Source organism: Podarcis filfolensis (assembly GCF_964270895.1).
Source record: "Podarcis filfolensis genome assembly, chromosome: 5".
Taxonomy (NCBI): Eukaryota; Metazoa; Chordata; class Lepidosauria; order Squamata; family Lacertidae; genus Podarcis; species Podarcis filfolensis.
Window position 1 is genome coordinate 36,550,581 of NC_139608.1, and position 19,404 is coordinate 36,569,984.

The following is a 19,404-nucleotide window of genomic DNA, read 5'->3' on the forward strand; positions in this document are numbered from 1 at the left end:
TGCAATACAGGTAGAAACTTCCCTTTTTGATATAAAAATGCACACATCCCCATGGTTGCTGTTTGCTGTGTCTTTGTTCAGCAAGTTAGTTTTCTGTGTCATGACATTTGGATGGATTTTTACTTTCTGGGCTCTGCAGGAGCTTCTTCAGCATGACCTTCGTACCCCTGTAGCCAGCAAATCTTTGAGCAAACATATTTACCACTCCTCAAACACCGCTGGACTGTTTGTATACATGATACACCTCTTCCCTACTGCCATGATGCTCTTTTGCGGCATTTCTGCACTTTTTAATGCCCATTAGCTAAAGCCTTGTTCCCTGAGCTATTACAGTACTTCTCCCTATGCCCTTGGTCCTCTGATGTGTTCCCACTGTTGACATTTTCCCCAAAACAGCACTTTGTCTCTCTGTCTGACAGCATTTTTTTTAATGGAAAGAATTATTTTGTATAAGGCAAAAGCAAGCACACAGCCCAGTGGCAGGAACATTATAAGGGCAGCCCATCAGGACAAATTTGAGACAGCTTGCATAAAGCAAGGCAAAAATATGTAGGTAAGGCAGCACATAAATTCTGGCCTCCTCTGTGCAGAGATTTTAAAAGTTATTAATAGGCAGCAGATCAACTCATTCCTTCTGAGACAAAACAAAGGTTTCTGCAGGTATGTTTTCCTGCATTGATCTGTGGGGTGCTATGCCTTGAATCAATCCTACCAATGCATTTCCTTTATTTTCAAAGCTCACCCACCTCTTTTGGGAAAAGCTCCCACCTGGATGCCAAATCTGAGTTACAGCTCATTGGTAACAGTGCATATCCCAGGTGACCGCTGATAGTGCCTTGAAGACTGCACACATTTCAGATTATGCACCTTTGGCAACCTCTAGGCAAGGCCTGCACTGCACAAAATAAAAGAATCTGTTCCTGGAATTTGAGTGCGGGTGGCGCTGTGGTCTAAACCACTGAGCCTCTTGGGCTTGCCGATCAGAAGGTCAGCATTTCAAATCCTCACAGTGGGGTGAGCTCCCATTTCTCTGTCCCAGCTCCTGCCAACCTAGCAGTTCAAAAGCACGCCAGTGTAAGTAGATAAATAGGTACTGCTGCGGTGGGAAGGTAAACAGCATTTCCATGCGCTCTTGTTTCTGTCATGGTATTCTGTTGCACCAGAAGTGGTTTAGTCATGCTGGCCACATGATCCAGAAAGCTGTCTGTGGACAAACACTGGCTCCCTCAGCCTGAAAGCGAGATGAGTGCTGCAACCCCAGAGTCGCCTTTGACTGGACTTAACCATCCAGGGGTCCTTTACCTTTTTACCTTTACCTAGCGTGCTAGCCGGAGCCAGTGCAACAAGTCCCACTAGCACAATGGGGCTTCCCCCTTCTCCTCCCCTTGTGTGCTCTCATGCCCTCCTACCAGCCCAAAGAGGGGTAAGAGAACACCCAGAATAGCATGCAACGGGAGGAGATGGGAGATCTTTCCATCAGGGAAGCAAAAATGTTTGTGCTGATGGAGTGATCTCTTTAGCGCTGCTTGGAATTCCATCCATAAATTCTGAGTATAGGGATGGATGGATTGGGAAAGCATGTTAACAAAGCCACGGTGACTACTAATGAAAGCTATATGAACAGGATACTCTCCTAATTCCACACTGCTCAGTCAGAAGGTTAAGTGAGGAAGTAATGGCCAAGAGAGCCCAGAGAATCCAAGGTCTGGAGAATGGCTTGGTTTGGCCAGAGATCATTCTCACATAAATATGAAAATATGCACATAAGAGGTCTTTTAAGGTTTCCTGAAAGAAGGCATTTTGCTAACTATAGCAGGCTAGATAATGGAGAAGGAGAGCAAATAAAACATTTTCTTTTAAAATCCCAGGACTTGGAAGAATCCACAGGTCAGGACAATTTCTTTATGTTTGTGGTGGGGAGAAAGTGTCCCTCAGCAAAGGTAAAGGTAAAGGACTCCTGAACGGTTAAGTCCAGTCAAAGGCGACTATGGGGTTGTGGTGCTCATCTTGCTTTCAGGCTGAGGGAGCTGGCATTTGTCCACAGGCAGCTTTCCGGGTCATGTGGCCAGCATGACTAAACTGCTTCTGGCACCATGGAACGCCATGACGGAAACCATAGTGCGAAACCATAGTGCATGGAAAAGTCCCTCATTACCCCCGCAAAGCTCTAGTAAGCAGCCCCTCTACTTGGCTGATGTAGATAAAAAAGGGTACAAGGTAACAAGCAATGCTTTCAATTCTGTTTCAGCACACTGCAGAGCCAGTGCTATAGTCTATCACTGCAACAGTAAAACAGAAATCTTTACAGTGTATATCTTTTTTCCCAAATGAAACATCTAGGTTAGTCTGTCTAATTAACTCTTCAAACCATTTTCTGAGTGTTGGAGTGCTGGCATTCAAATGACCTAGATGCAATAAGCAGCCAAATACAAATGAGGCAGCCTCAATTGGCAAGCCAGTCTCTTCCATGTGCCTGCTTGCAGAGTATCAGTATCTTGTTCTACAAGTAAGAAGTTAAGAAGACAATAATTGCTTGCTGGAGGAGAGCAAGGTCCATCTAGTTTTGCATTCTGTTTTTAACAGAGACTGACCAGATGCTTCCCATGGTCACAAGCTAGACATGAAGACCTCCCTTGTTGTTATCATCAGCATCTGGTATTTATATACATAGGTACACTAGCTCTATATGTGGAGGTTCCATTTAGCTATTTTGGCTAAAACTCTCCTACATCTTAAAGGTAATTTCCAAAAATCCATGATCCATTTTGTGTGCTGGCAAGAGCTGTGTGCCCATGCTAATACTGTGCATATAGCCTCATAGCCAGGTGATTCCACTGGATTCATGTTCTCAGTTATTGTTTTGGTAAGTATCCATGCAAGATGCAAATTGTGTGTCCTTGAAAACCCTGAAACACAAAATTAGAGAGATGCATCTTTCACTAGCTTGCCATCTGCTGGTGGTGCAGAAAAAAATGCACAACTTTGAGATACAGGCATTCTCCCCAGCTGCATGCTTCAGTGAAACTAAAGTGGGGAGCACCTCTAAACACCCTTTAAACTCCCTCTGTGCCCTCTCACTTCAATCCATACAAAAATACTGGATCCAAAAATATCCACAACTAGAATTGAAACTCTGGGGCCAGCAGAAGGCTGGAGGATGCATGGGAAAGCAGCTGCTGCGTGACCCCACACATCAGCTGTTAGATGGGGAGGCTGAACAGCCTAAGCAGAGCCCTGCTGCACCTCTGGTCTCTATGGGGTTTCCTTCACCCTCACTGACATCTTTGGAATCTGGAGAGTGTCCCTTTGTGAGCCACGAGGACTCTGTAGCTCTCTCCTGCCATTTCTGGGTTTGAATTGAACTATTTAATTATTTCCCAGCGCTGTGTGTGTATGCGGTCACTTGAGTCTATTGCTTGTAAGTGGTGTGTGTGTGTGCGCGCGCACACACACACACACACACCTGTGCAGAAAAGTCCTCTTCTTTAGGCAGAACAGAGAGGTTGCTAATTCTCAGCAAGAAAACCAAACAGCTCCTGTCAACTAGGAATATACACCATTCTACTCACCATCTTTGAGTAGACGAATCATAAAGCTTTTATTGACAGCCCTATGGTTGGATTTGGTCTTTGTACTGAACTTTACACTTCCAGACATGTTGTTCCAAATATGTCAGACTGCCTTTATCCATAGTCTGGTTCCAAACTCTGGCAGATTTCCTCAGACTTCTTATGAGCCCAGAGCTGTTTGTCAGCAGCATGGATACCTTTCTCCTGGACATTTAGAAGCCATTTTACACTGGCCGAGTGGGTAGCACTAAGTCCAAGGTCATTGCGTCCCCACCTTGATCCTTCTGCATTATATGTTTGTTTTGCTTTTCTAATCTGTAAGCCAGCCTTGGTTATGATCTTGTAAATTCCTTTGTAATCCTGCTAGAGCATCAGCTGCACTTGTAAAAGGATTTATGGAACAGTAAAAATGTATGTGATGAAGCTGTAAAAAGATTTATGAACTGGGCAAAGCATGGATGACTTCATCGCAGGTTTTGCCATCAGTAATGGAAGGATAGAGTTTTGGCCCAGTGTGTGCCTAAGGCTGCCTTCCTGTAAGCTGCAGCTTTCCCTTTGGCAGATTTAGTGCTTTACTACTAAGCTGTAAGTGAAAGAATTGTACTGCAAGGAAGAGAGATGAACTATTGTAAGGGTTTGGTATTTCACTAGGTGTTGTGTCCTATGCCACCTGTGCTGCTTCTACTAGATGTGGTGCACCATCCGGATGAGTAGCAACCAGCAGTTGGTGGGGAATGGACGTTCTGCCCTGTTCCTATGTGACTTGTGAGTGTCAGGCACTCTGAATTCTCAAGACTCATAGAAACTCTGGAGTTTCTCTGGAGTGACTCCTCTGCAGTCCTGGGATATTCTAGACCTGCATCTTCACATTTCATAGGGCTTACGGCTGCTACTTAACGTTAAATATGTGGTAAACGAACAATGCTTGAATGGGATTGGATTAATTATATAGACATTAAAACTGCAGTCCTAAGCCGAGAAGAGGTGGAGAGTGTTTGCTCTCTGACTGATTGCCAAACATAAAAAAGGTGAGGAGCAAATCCCAGGAGAGATGAGATGCTAGAACAAAAGTTAATAATAGCATGGAAAGAGAAAGGGGCAGGTGAGAGTAGGGAATAGGAGAGTCACAGCAGTGGGGCTGACTTTAGTGCCATTGCCCAGAATAAAAGAGGATTACTATTTTTCCAGTGAAAACAAGATAACTGTGCAATGCATTCCAAGGACTGCCTGCTGTGATCACCCAGAGTATCTCTGGCAATCTTTTCAGGTGTTAAATATAGTGATTCATTTTGGTCAAAAGCATATGACAAATCTTAGGTTAGTCACTTCTCTGAAAATAGTGTACACTACAAAGAGAGAGTTGAAGAAGAAATGGAAGGACAATTTTCTGGAGAGCACCAGGTTGGCAAAGGGTGGTGTGATGTAATGCATGCCATGTTTAGCTCAGGTGACTTTCACTACTTGGGAAGCCCATTTTCACGTTCGGAAGACTGGGATTTTCAGCTTCAGCCTGCTGGGCCTCATAGCTACAGCAACACCTTTTTGGATCCTGCAGGCCAGGTAATTTGACAGGTGAATGGCATAAAAGGCCCGAGAGGACTAAGCCGCAGTTCAGGAGGTGGTAGAGCTCTCACTTCTCTCTATTAGCACCTGGCCACAAACAAGAAATACATCAGTTGCCTTTGTAATGGGTGAAAGTGATCGGGTTTTTTTTTCCAGCGTTCAAGTTTGCAGTGTAATCTCAAAACAGCAACTTGACTAGCCTTTGTTAGATTCACGGGTTCCACAATTTAATGTGCACCAGATGGGAGGAAACGCCTCCACCAATGCGATTTGTGTTCCTGAGTGTGAGATCTCTCTTAAAATTTAATGAGTGAAATAATGAGGTTTCTACCAAAGTTAACTCCTGCCGGCAACCTCCCAAACTCCCTGCAGCAGCCTACAAGTTCCCAGTCATGTCTGGTAGAGATTTGGCAGCCTGCTGCAAGGGGCCGTGTGACGCTTTTTGAAAGCTAAAGCAAACCCCCAAGAATATTTATTATGGAGGCTGTATTTTATCATTAGGATGCTCACTCGTTTGTAATTGCTGCATTCTGTCATTTTAGTAGCAGCCACAAAACTATCAAAGGTATGTTGGGTAAATAAAAATGGCTTAAATTATGCATGAACAGCAGCATCGTAAACCTGCTGCCATCTTTCCCATAAAAACAGCAAACTAGTGTTCGTTTGTAACTTCCCTCTAGCGGGTTGAATGTTCAGCCTGAACAAGAGAGGGCTTGCAAGGAGGCATTCAACACCAGGCTACAGAGGTGGTCAGTCTGAATCAACTGGAAAGCTCTTAGAATGTCAAACAGCTGAACAAATGACTTTCTGCACTCTCTTAAGTCCTTCATCTGTATACGCCTCCTCTTTCAGAAGGGACACCGTGATGATTTTCACTGTGATTGAATCCTCTTGATTTTTCTTTCCTTTCTTCTTTTTCATTTCTGAGACAACTTTTCCCAAAGCGATTTCCTTCTTTCTTCCATTTCTCCCCCCCTCCTCCTCTTCATTCATTTATTCTCTCAGCTTGCTGCTATTCTCTTTGATTTTTATCTTTATTTTTGCCCTGCATTCACTGCTATAGCACAGCCACCTGGTATAACCCTTCCAATCAGACCGACGCAGGAAAGGTGTCAGATTGATAAATATTGATCTCTACCTGCAGTTCTTTCCTTGACTCTCCTGCTAATGGATTTGGTACTGCTTCAATAAATAACAGTGTGCACCCACTTTCTGGGTGCAACCCATGGCCTGCTCCCAATCTGCCAGTTATAACTAATATGTTATACATTTCAAGGAGAAAAGATAATGCAGGGGAAGCGGAGAGAAATATAAGAGGAAGAATGAAACAAGAGAGCAAGTGACTAGGGGAGCTGATTGTACAGATAGGCAAGGAAGGAAGGTTTAGGGGGAGACGTGCTGTTGATCCCTTTTCCCAGAGATGAATATGATTTTTTCTCTCTCTTCCGCTCTTCTCTAAAATGAGAAGGCTCCCCAGGAATGAAGATCTACATTGACCCTTTTACGTATGAGGACCCCAATGAAGCTGTTCGTGAGTTTGCCAAGGAAATTGATGTGTCTTTCGTGAAGATTGAAGAAGTCATTGGAGCAGGTGTGACTCATTTCCCATTGGGCAGGTTTCAGTGGCATCCCTCCCCCCTTCCCCCTTCCCTTCATTTACCTTCCTGCTTTCTTCCCTTCCCTCCTCTGTTGTGGATGCTCAGGCTCGTTCTGCTCAATTAACAGTGGACTGGCACTTTTCTCCTGGAAGCCTAACAGAATTTTCTTCTGTGATTTAAGAGACTGTGCTTAATTAATTGACTCACTTTAATACATTGTTGTGCTCCCTGGTTTAATTAACAATAAATAGGTAGGGCAATAGCTCCCTAGTTTACAGCATCTCTCTTATCTGCTACAGCAGGAATCATACCTTTTTGGGGCCGTTAGCTAATTTCAGAAGGAAAAGCTTGCATACTTGCCATTAAAACACACACAACAACAACAACCTACCCTCTAGTTATTAAAAACCAGCCGTTTGTGTTAAACAACAGTGTGAACAACAGCATTTAGGAGATTGGTTGTTATTCTGTGCAAATCGTTTGACTTGTTCCCTTTAAATCTTTTGAGTGGTAAGCTTATACCCAGGACCGGCACAGTTTAACTACTGCCCCTGAGCACTTCTCAAACTCATCATACCAGAGACCCATTCCCAAAGACAGTGCTAACATTGTGGGAATGTTGCTTCATCACTGTACAACTTCAAATGATCCAGGAAGTACAGTTCACCTAGAAGGAGGTTAGTTCCCCCGCTGGAGTGAGCAGCATGTTCAGAACTTTAGTTAACAGTAGCCATGTAAGCGGAAAAAAGAATCTTTGTGGTAGCAGTGGACCATAGGTAGATCCCAAAGCCCATCAAGTCCATCAAAAGGGGAAAGTATCGCAACCTGAAGACAGCAAAGTATTGCATTTTGACTACACCATGAGAGGACTGGTCTACTACCATCCCCAAGGATTTCCAATGTCCTCTCACCCCAAATTTACAGAGTAAGTGTGCATACTCAGAATCTTTCCACCATGGTGAAATGGTGGAAATCCTGAGTATGCAGTCTTTCCTGAGAATATAAGAAGTGCTTGGGTGGAGCACACTAGGAGTAAGCTAGTCCAGCATTCTTTATAACAGGGGTAGGGGAACCTGTGGGTCTCCAGACATGGTTGGACTACAAGTCTCATCACCCTTTATTATTGGCCAGGCTAGCTGGACTGATGGCAGTTCAACATCACCTGGAGAGCCACAGGCTCCTCAGCCCAGCTTTACCCTATATGAACCATCCGAAAGTGGCCTGTAGTCCACCAATGGACCAGAGTATACTTTTTGCCCATTCCTTTGCTCTGGGCATCTAGAGTCTGCCTCAGAAAAGTTTTTTTATTTGCTAATATGTAATTTCCCAACTCCCATGTGTCAGAGCCCATCTGCTGCTATATCTCTTTGCTCTTTCTTTCTTTCCAGCATCCTTATAACCAGTTGTCTATAATCTGTGCCAACCTCTTGTTTGCATTCATTGCTTGCTATTTGCATTCAGTGCTTCAGCGTTGCTTCTTTTTCTGCTAAAGTTGCTTCCAGATGAAGCTGCTTCTGAGCATCAGATGTACAGCAAGTGGATTTTCATTCTGATCTCTGTCTGTCCAAATGGACTAGAGGCAGTTGGGTGGCACAACAATGGCAGTACCATCATGGCACCAAATGTTTGGAATAGGAAGTACCTCTTCTGGAGTTGGTACTGTGCCTATTTTATGAGCTATTGTCTGGAAGCATCCTTAATTTTCTCTTTTACTTTATCTCCCTCCCAACCACACTTTCTGTCCTTATACCGAGTCTCCCACTCATTCCACAAAAGCCTTTCCTTCCCCATTTTATGAGACAAGATGGAAGACACCTGTAGCTCACAAGAGCCTTGGGGAGCAGCTCAAGCAGCAAGCCCAAGCCTTTTACTCTGCTTCCACTGAAGTCCATTCTAAAAATTTCACCTGTCTGCTTCCACTGAAGTCCACTGTAAATAGTTTTCTGTCTGCTTTGGTATAAAATTGGAATAAAAACAGTTTTTGGTCTCTTCTGTCCTATTTGTTGCTTTTCTTCTTTTACTAATTGTGTCAGAGTTACATTTGTGTTGCCTGTCTTGTGACTTGATCTTAAGTATACTTTCTTAAAAATAAGTCCAATGAATTCAGTAAGACTTAGCACATTGACTTAGGATCACAGAGTAAGGCTGCAATATTATGCCTACTTAACTGAGAGAAAGCTCCATGAACTCAGTAGGACTTGCTTCTGAGTATACATGTAGAGGATTGTACCATTAGTGTGACAGCTTGGGAGAGACCTTGGATGTCATCTAGATCTCTGCTTTTTGCAGGATCTACAGCATCCCTGGCCATATTCAATTTCAGCATTGCAGACAGTGAAGAGGAGCCCACCACCTCCTGTTTCCCTTTCAAACAGTTCTCACTGTTAGGAAGTTTCTCTTAAACGAAACAGATTACAACATAAAACATATTTCTACTGAATTAACTGATGGCCGAGTAGTTGGAAGCACCACAGGAAGCTGCCTTGTACCAAGTCAAACTATTGGTCCATCTAGCTCAGTATTGTTTACATTGACTGGCAGCTGCTCTCCAGGGTTTCAGGCAACCTGGAGCCATCAAAATGATATTGGGACTACAGTTCCTATCATCCATGACTGTTGGCCATGCTGGCTAGGGAGCTGTAGTCCAGCAACATCTGGAGAGACCCAGCCTGGAGGAAGCTGGAACAGAGGCTTCTGGACCTTTCAGCATTGTGATGTCATAGCATCATGTCATGTGATAGTGCTAAAAGAAAAAAGCTCCCCGGCCCAAACCTCCCTCTTTGACAATAGTTAAAGGTACAAGAATTGTGCTGTGTGTTGCTTCTGCTCACTTTATTACTGGGTTGGTATTTAGACATGTGTTTTGCTGCCACTCACCTTTTGAAGAAATTTTAAAATGTCTTGGGCAAGCACCTTGTCCTCAGCTTGGGTAGCTCTCATTTCTCCCCCCCCACCCTTAAAAATAGCAGAATGAGCAAAGTCAATTGTAAACGGTACCTGTTCCATTACAGGGGAGTTTGGTGAAGTCTACAAAGGGCGCCTCAAACTGCCTGGCAAGAGAGAAATCTATGTGGCTATTAAGACATTAAAGGCTGGCTACTCTGAGAAGCAGCGGCGGGATTTCCTGAGTGAGGCCAGCATCATGGGTCAGTTTGATCATCCAAACATCATTCGGCTAGAGGGGGTGGTCACCAAAAGCCGTCCAGTGATGATTATTACAGAGTTTATGGAAAATGGTGCCCTGGATTCCTTTTTACGAGTAAGTATGACTTTCTTTCTTTTTGAAGTGATAATGAAATTGGATCAATTTAATGAGGCCAGCTCTTGTGGGGGTGTCCACTGTGCAATTCAGCCCTCCAAATGCAGGAACATGCCTTTCCCTCCAAATTAAATCGTCCAAAACAACAATAACATCCTGGCCTTAACGTAATTATTGCTAAATCTGTTTGGAAGTTGCCCAAATGTTTACTGCATTTTGTAGCAACCCAGCTGATAAGTATTTTAAACAGATTTTATTGATTTTTCTATGTTTTTAGCAGTTCTTGTTTTTATCTTGAGTTCTGTCAGGGAAAAGGGCAGGATATAAATAATCACCATCATCCTAGGACTGTTAAATGGTCCCCAACTCTCCTTCTGACACCAGTGGAGAGCTTCTCCTGCTCTTGGACCAGCCTTGCCCATTCTGGTGCTCTCAGGAAGTTTGGACTCCAACTGCCATCAGCCCTAGCAAAATGGCCAATGGTCAGGGATGGTGGGAGTTGTAGTCCAATAAGATATAGAGTATACCAGGTTGGTATAGGTTGCCATTGTAGGCAATGGCTTTTTCCTTGAGATTCCTTCATTGGTCCTTCCTTTTCTCAATTCTCTTCATTTACTGCTCATATTTTCATTGCCACTCCATCTCTTCCACTTACGCTTTCATTAGAATTAGTTTCCAGTCTATTGCCTGTTCTTTCTCCTTCCTTCAGCTACTGCTTCTGAGATTTCTTATCATCTCTTGGGACCGCTTCCTTCACATTTCCCCAAAATTAGCCTCCCTATCTGGCCAAATAGATCTCTGTTCCTTAGAGCCCGTATTGTAGGATACTATTCCCAGCCCGGATTCTTTGAATACAGAGGAATGCTAATTCTTTCATTTAACTTTCACTGATACAGCAAAACGATGGGCAGTTTACAGTCATCCAGTTGGTGGGGATGCTGCGAGGGATTGCAGCTGGTATGAAGTACCTTGCAGAAATGAATTACGTCCACCGGGACCTTGCAGCCAGAAATATCCTGGTCAACAGCAACCTGGTTTGCAAAGTATCTGACTTTGGCCTGTCACGTTACTTACAAGATGACACCTCAGACCCAACTTATACCAGCTCTTTGGTAAGTACCTGTTCACATATCATGTATGTAAGAACTCACGTGGAGGGAGATGTGCAGTTTCCATCAATTCACTTTTAGTCAGTGATAACAGCTGCAACTATGCATTGGACCTCTTCTAATGATTTCCATACAAAATGGTTTTAGTTGAATATCCATTCCAATATTTATTGCAGTCATAATTTGTTGTATGGTGATTATGAGGACCAAGGTCATATTGGAGACATATTTCAAAGAAGGCTTGGTCCCAAAGGAACTATATTTTGAATGGGAAATAGAGAGGAAGGGAGGAGAGAAAAAGTATCGGCCTAGGAACATGAGCAAACAGGTGATCATAGCAGATGGCAAGTTCAAGGGAACAGCAAAATAGTACTTATCACTGACACTTGTGATAGGCTCAGCACAGCAGCCACTTCGTAGCCATTCAGCTTAATGAAATTTTTGAAGACACTGGATATGTGCTTTTTCAGAAGCATACATTGTTGCCGAAACAACGGACAGCTTCCTCTATCACTTCTCAGATTGCCAACAGCTCATTAAGTCCAGGTTCTAATACTGAAGTGTATATTGACTCTCAGTGTATATTGTAAAAGCCATGAAGTCACCTATTAAGTGGATGCAGGTATTTTACTGTGTGGTTCATACAGTGAACTCTTGCTTTTTAATGAAGGGAGGAAATGCAGAATTCACAAGAAATTCAAAACACAGTTACAACAGCACGGTGGGATTTTGCAGTTCTTGATTTAAGATATGTCTTAGAGTTAATTCTCCTAAGAAAAGTTTGGTGGTTTTTCTTGGCAAGAGGCCATATTAGGTCACATTGTCTTGGCTGGCCTCAACATCGTTTGCAGTCTTAGCAGACCTTTCAGACTCCACAGTTGACTCAAATGGCTTCTTCTGCTGTCTTGCTGAGACTTGAAGGCAAAAGTGAGTGTTTTCAAGCAACACCAATATTGATGACCAGCATCTACTGATCCTTGGCAGCAGCCCTTAGTGTGCTCTATTTATCGTGTCAGAATTCCAGAAAACAAAGCTGGAAAGCGTCTATTACATTTTTATCCCTCCCTTTCTCCAAGAAGCTCAAAGTGGCGCACTTGATTCTTTTGCTCCCATTTTTTCCCCTCACAACAACCCTGTGAGGTATGTTAGGCTGAGAGACTGCGACTGGCCCAAGGTCAGTGGGCTATCTAATTGGCTTTAAGTCAGGATATCCTAAAGCACTGGTGATTGATGTCTGTCAAAACATTTTTGTTGATTTGAACTGCTCAAAATTTCATAATTCTCTGAAAAGTTTGTTCCAGCACTGAATAGTATTTTCCCAAAATCATTCAACTTAAAATCTTTCTTCCTATGCCTTATACTTTTTAAGGGTAGGTATATCTTTCATAGTAGCTCAGTTTTAAAACTTCCACTTTATTGAACAGAACTGGACATGACATTTTCATAAGGTTTTTTTTAATGATGATGATGATGCAAATTGCTGAGGAAAAGTAGGAAACTGATTTTAATATTGAAAAACTGAGAAAAACCAACATTGACAGATTCAGCCATTGCTGGCCTGCTCCACAATCCCCCAGTGGGCTTTGTGGCTGATTTGGGATTTGAACACAGGTATTCCCAATCTTGGTCTAACCACTACAGCACATGAAAGATAAGGGCCACCTTAATAGATGCTGTAGAAAAACCTTTAATATGTGTTCCATTAATTTAGAGGGTGTAGCTAAGTGGGTACTATTTGTTCCAGAATTCCCTTCTCAGCACATCAGATCTTTAACCAACATCCTGCCAAACAAGCAGCAAGACACAATTTTTGAAAGGTCCAGTGAAATGGAAAAGGTCCTTGCTTCAAGAAGTTTTGGGGACTTGACTGTGACATTTATACCTGACACTGGAGAGATTAAAACAGGATCACATGCATACCATAGCGGTGTTCACTTGCAGAGCAAATACCAGCGACTGAGCCAGAAACAAGCAGCCAGCTGGTGTTAGTTGGTATGAATTTCACTGGATCCAAAAAGCCACTTTCCGGTGGTTGCAAATCAGTGGCAAAGGTGCCCTTGCAGTCATTGCAGCCAGGCCAATTTACACCAGCTGAGAATCCTTGAATCAGCCATCCATGGCTTAACTGGGAGTTCAGTTTCCTCCCCAGGCTGCACACTGCGGCCCATTTAAGTAAATCAATGTGAGTTTAAACTGCCCGACACCGCCTGCCTGGATTGAGCATGAAGTGGCCTCTCCCACCTCTGGAGAAAAAGCAGATTTTCTCATCTGTATTTTTATAGTTAATTTATGCCACAAATGGCCTTCCCAGCAGCTGGGAAATGATGCACTGCCTGCAATTACATCACAGCCTCCCACGGCAGGTTCATAGCTCTGCTCTGGGGAAAAGGTAGGCAAAAACAACCTTCAAGCAAATCTCTCCTCTTTTGGTTATTTAAATAGAGCTTTTATTACAACAACGAAATCTGTTTTGCCATCCATCTTTGAAAAGCAGCTGAAAACTAGAGCAAACAATTCCTCCCAGAGTCAGTGTCTTACTTTGTCTGTGTTTCTCTTCTTCCTCCCATTAGTTTTAATTATGGCATGAATCATTTACATGGAAACAAGATAATTGTTTTCTAACACTTCACATGCTCCGGCTGCTGCTTATTGCACTCCTCACTCTTCCATTGTGACATGGCAGTCCTTACCCATCAAATAGGTCATAATGGTGTCTGCCTCCTGTTGGAGAGTCACTGGCTCAGATGAGAGGCACACTGCCACACATGGGATGAATGCAAGGTTTTAGTCTTCACGCCCATTGAAGAGATATTTTGAGTGGGAAGCTCTCTTCGATCTGATAAATTTATTAGGATTAGGCGAGCTGTCTCATCCTCCCTTTGTACAGGTGAGATATTATCCCAGTCACCAGTCTTAGGGTAAGTGTAAGGCAACCAAATCCTCCATTTGATATGCTAGTGAAATTTGCCAGAGCTAGACTCAGAAACCAGCTTTGGGGGCTCAAGACGCCTACTCCAGATGAAGTGTGGAAATGAATTTCCTCACAGCTTTCTCTCCCCTCCTTCCAATAAGTCCTGCCCCCACTCCATTGGTGTAGCAGCCAAGAGAGGGGTATATATATTCCAACATACTGATGTGCTGATAAGGGTTGTAGGATGGGTGCCTGTATATAATTTTTACATGCGCCTTAGATTATCTCAGAAAACTAACCCTTTCCCCTGATTTTTTGAGCGGGTGAGGGGAAGATAAGATAATTAAAGAATCAATTCAAGACAATGAGTCAACACAGCTAATGGGTTCTGGAGAGCTCACCCATCCCTTGTTCCTACCAATATTCCCAATATCAATAGCAACTTTTAACATGTTTGCTTTAATTCTTAAACATGCTCACTACTGCTGCTCACCCCTCCTACTATTGCTGGGCATCTCTGATTCTCCCCTGGTGCCCAGTTACTCCAGCACTTTCTTTCCCAAGACCATGGTTTTACCATCTTCATTTCTTTGATGATCTAGATATTTGAAATGCACACTCAACAAGATTCAAATGAGCATGAGCAGCATCATCACCTTGAACTCACTTTGTCAACTTCTGCACTAGTATAGCTTAGATCAGGGAAACTGAAGTTGATTGAGCTGTATGAAATGCAAAGCGCTGGTGGGAATCTGCATTTAAACCAGGAGAGCAGGGTTCAAAAAAAGTCCCCTGCTGTGCACACAATCCCCCCACTGTTGCTGTAGTAACCATTAAGACATCAAAAGCACGTTCTCCATCTTCTGGTTTTAAATAGGTCCCTTCCCAACATTCTGACAGTAGGTATCTTTTGTAGCTATGCTGAGATGTGCTCACTCAGAGAGGCATGTTTGCTGACATGCCCTGAAATATAATGAAAGGGAAGCCACATTAGTTGCCTCCTAGAATTGGACAAATATAATTTCAAACTGAGCTACCAAAGTATGTGTTGCTCCTCATCTGGTGTATTTGTGATGAGCTGTCATCTTTGCGCCAAGGGCAACTCCACTTCCTTGCCCTTCGCTTGCCATCTTTCTTAGGGGAAGAGGCCCGAAGCAAAGGAAGTTTGCCTGTGCCACAATAGAAAACTGCCAAGGGTAAGGAAGTGTCACTCAGGATAAAACCCTGAAGGCCATAGTTTCTACTTGATATGCAAAGAGGTGCAGAGAAACAGCTGTTGCTGTCAGCCTTTGACGTCTGCTTTTGGGACTAGTAAGTGTGAGAGCACCTACATATTCCCTGTAGGAAACATGCTGTCCTTTCCAAAACACTTGAATGTTCCTTGGCATTCATGGGAATGAGATTTTGTTACTTTAGTTAGTGTTTACATTTAAACATCGCAGCTGGAATAAATGTCATAATGTTAATTTTCTCACCACAAACGTCACATGCATCAAATAACCTGTGCCTCCTTCAAGGTGCATGTTCAGGAACAAGGTAAGTATATAAGCTAGGGCAGGGATGGGAACCACCTGTGGCTCTTCAAATATGTTTGGACTCCAACTCTCATCACCCCTGTGAGAACAACCAATAGGCAGGGATGATGGGAGTTGTAGTCTAGCAACATCTGAAGGGCCACCGGTTTCCCATCCCTAAGCTAAAGCCACAAACCTAGACTTATTCTTGGACACACAGACCTAAACCAGTTTTGTTGCTGTTCATGGAATCATGGGAATTACGATTCTGAGAATGGAAAAACTACACTTTCTAGGGTCCAAGGTGTAAAATATGGCAAGCTGGTTCAAAAGCCAACTGTAATCTAGCCATTGTCCGTCTAGCTACTCTTTGGTGTATTCCTTTTGCTCTCTGAACCTGTCACTTTACCAAGGAGAATAATAACAATGTCTTTTGTAAAATCTACTGAGACTTCCTAAGGAAACATAAATCATTCTCCTCCTCCTCATACATCAGCACTTGAATAGCTGGTTTGTCTGAAATAGTGTTGCCCTCTGAAATTTTGTATTTTGTGATCTGTCAGGATTTGCAGTGAACCAAGGACATTGGCATTCATACTGGGCTTTCTTTTTTAAGCTTTCAATTGCTCTGGGTTTTTTTTTAATGTGGACAATTAAGAGCAGGGGTAGCCAGCTTTATATTATTCTCAAGCACCACTCTGTTCCCCAGATACTAGGAAGGTTGCATACAACTTGATGCTGGCTGAGTTTAAAGGGAATGGTGAACCAGCACCCAGCTCAGATTGAACCCTAATGATGATTTATTGCCCCCTGCAATTGATTAAGAATCAGATCCAGGTGTTTCCTGAATTGACCCATGTTGAGCTAATCTGGTGCCCTGGGGCTGTACACCGTCATAGAAACTAACAAACTGCATTAGACTTAAAAAATAAAATCAATTTACAAATCTTGGTGTTTTATTGTTTCTTAGAATTCCTGAGCAATGCCGGGTATATCCAGCTAGTCTACTATATATTTTGGAAAGTTGTTTCTCTGTTTATTATATGTTTGGACATATATGTTTGGACACCTATATGTTTGTAACCAAATTTTGCATAATGATTTGTGAGATCAAGGAGCAGGTTTTCATCTATGAATGGATAGAACTTGAAGCCATTTTAAATCAAGATGGTGGAACCTTTCAAAACAGCACTGACTGTAACCACTGATGGCAAAACAGCACTGTGGGTTTTGTTGTTGTTGTTGTTGTTTCTTAGAATTCCCAAGCAATGCCAGGTGAAAGGCTCCTAGGAAGTAAGCTATAATTTTATAGTTCTAGTTACAGGTAGGTAGCCGTGTTGGTCTGCCGTAGTCGAAACAAAATTTAAAAATTCCTTCCAGTAGCACCTTAGAGTCCAACTAAGTTTGTTCTTGGTATGAGTTTTTGTGTGCATGCACACTTCAGATACATGTGCATGCACACGAAAGCTCATACCAAGAACAAACTTAGTTGGTCTCTAAGGTGCTACTGGAAGGGATTTTTTAAATATAATTTTATAGTTATTGTTTGTTAGTTTCATCGCTTTTAGGTTTAGGTCTCCCAAGGTGGCACAAAATAGAAAATCCAAATATTAAGGAATTACCGTATGTCTAAAAGAGTCGTAGTAACAACATGTAAAACTGTCAGCAGAATAAAACATGACTAGTAGCCATCAATACTCACGTCCTCCATGAAGTTGTATACTGGCCTTTAAAGGCATCTATAGTTAACACTTGTCTTTTCTTCTCCTTCAGGGTGGGAAGATCCCAGTGAGGTGGACAGCCCCAGAAGCCATCGCCTACCGCAAATTTACGTCTGCCAGCGATGTGTGGAGTTATGGGATTCTCATGTGGGAAGTGATGTCATTTGGGGAAAGACCCTATTGGGACATGTCCAACCAAGATGTGAGTTTGGTGACCACAGAAGCCATATTCTTTTGTTTTTCTCGAGGGTGGAAAGAATCTTTCACAACCACACTTCCAGCAAGAATTGCTCAATGGTTTTCCAGTGCTATGTCAACTGTTGTTCTTTCAGCAAAATCTTCTGTATGGAATATGTCTTAGTGTATTCTTTCCTTTAAGGGGAAGTGCTCTCTTTCTGCATAGGGAGTGGCTTGGTTGGGACAATGGAATATACTTGTACAATACTCTTTCTTTCCCATACACAGCAGCATTATTTTTCTGCCTGATATCATTCCTGTCTACCTGGGCTCCATCCCCCCCCCCCTGCCGCCCATGTAGGTTAGTGTAGCCCTCACATAAATTAATATTGAAAGGAAGAAAGACATTTGAAGAGGGACATTGATAAATTTGAGCATGCCCAGAGGAGACCAGCCAGGATGAAGAGAGGTCTGGAGATTGTCCTATGATGCTGGTTTTAACCTTTAAAGCCCTATACGGCCTAGGACCCTCTTACCTACGGGACCGCCTCTCCTGGTATGTCCCATGGAGGACCTTACAGTCTTCAAACAAAAACATCTTGGAGGTCCTGGGCCACAGAGAGGTTAGGCTGGCCTCAACCAGAGCCAGGGCTTTTTCTGCTGTGGCCCCGATCTGGTGGAATGCTCTGTCACAAAAGACTAGGGCCCTGTGGGACTTGACATCTTTCCGCAGGGCCTGCAAGACAAAGCTGTTCCACCAGGCCTTTGGCCAAGGCACAGTCTGACCTCCTCCTTTGGTAATCCTCACAGAACTCTAGACCAATGGTTGCCACTAATTTGATTTTGAATTGATTTTAAAATGAATTGATTTTAGAATGCTGTGTTACTTTTGTTGTTGTTAGCCGCTCTGAGCCCAGCTTCGGCTGGGGAGGGCGGGATATAAATAAAATTTTATTGTTATTATAAGAGACAATTGAAAGAGCCAGGTATGTTTAGTCTAGAGAAGATTAAGGGGAGACATGATCATTGTCTTCAAATATCTGAAGCACATACATGCAGAACACAGCATAAGCTTGTTTTCTGTTGCTGTAGTTTTAGTAGAGGGATGCTGTAGTTGCATCCTGCATTGAGCAGGGGTTGGACTAGAGGAACTCCGAGCTCCCTTCCAACACTCTTTGGAAAAGGTCCGTCTAATCTAGCATCCCGTTCAAATGTCCATGATGCCCACCAGAAGAGCCCTCCCTCATTTTATGCTTCCAGCAGCTGTTACTCAGTGACTTGTGGCTTCTGAACATTGAGGTTCCATTTAGCTGGTGTGTGGGGCTAATAGCTCTTGAGAGAACCATCTCCTACAGTTTCCTCTCTCACAAAGCCACTTAAGCAGTGGCAGCCGCCACATGTTGTGACAGTGAATTCTAGGTGTTAACTATGCTTGGGTAAGATAGTGCTTCCTTATATATATTCTGAATACCTTGTTCATTCTAAATCTCTTGTCAATCAGTATTAACCCTCTCCCTGGTTCTTATATTATGAGAAAAAGCAAGAAACCACATATTACTGCATTCTTATACTGTAAACCACCCTGTGATCTTTGGATAAAGAGTGGTATATAAATTTTAATAGTAATAATAATAATAATAATAATAATTCTCTTCATACTATTCATGATAAATGTCTGTTGTGTTAATTGATCTTACCTCCCCAAAAGAGCATTTCCTAGCCCTAAGGCTGTTCAGCAAGCACTTTCTTTTTAAGATCGAACAATCTTGCCTCGCCTTGTTAGCTGTGCAGTGAACAACTGGCACATCCATTTCCCCTTCCACAGTGTGCTGTGTGCACGAAGAAGGATGTTTGTTATATATTACAACATTGTAGAAGTGCAGTATGGAAGACAAGTCTCTCCTTAATCACACAGCCACACTGAGCCATGCAGTGACACCTTTTGTATCTGAGCACTGGGGCTGCCTGTTTTATCTACTGGTG

General features: G+C 42.9%; 1 protein-coding gene across 12 annotated transcripts in view; it reads left to right on the forward strand.

Annotated features, from left to right (window-relative positions):
* Positions 1 to 19,404, forward strand: part of EPHB1 (EPH receptor B1) — a 344,720-nt gene that overhangs the window by 296,949 nt on the left and 28,367 nt on the right. For 11 of the 12 annotated variants that reach the window (XR_014548751.1, XR_014548752.1, XR_014548753.1 and 8 more), the window contains 4 exons: positions 6,601 to 6,723; positions 9,742 to 9,989; positions 10,886 to 11,101; positions 17,297 to 17,446. Coding sequence is in view for 5 of the 12 variants with exons in the window: in XM_083616247.1 (XP_083472373.1) it covers positions 6,601 to 6,723; positions 9,742 to 9,989; positions 10,886 to 11,101; positions 17,297 to 17,446 (737 nt within the window). In the remaining 7 variants the exon portion in view is untranslated. The remainder of the gene's footprint in view (positions 1 to 6,600; positions 6,724 to 9,741; positions 9,990 to 10,885; positions 11,102 to 17,296; positions 17,447 to 19,404) is intronic. The other variant, XM_083616249.1, reaches the window with a different exon arrangement.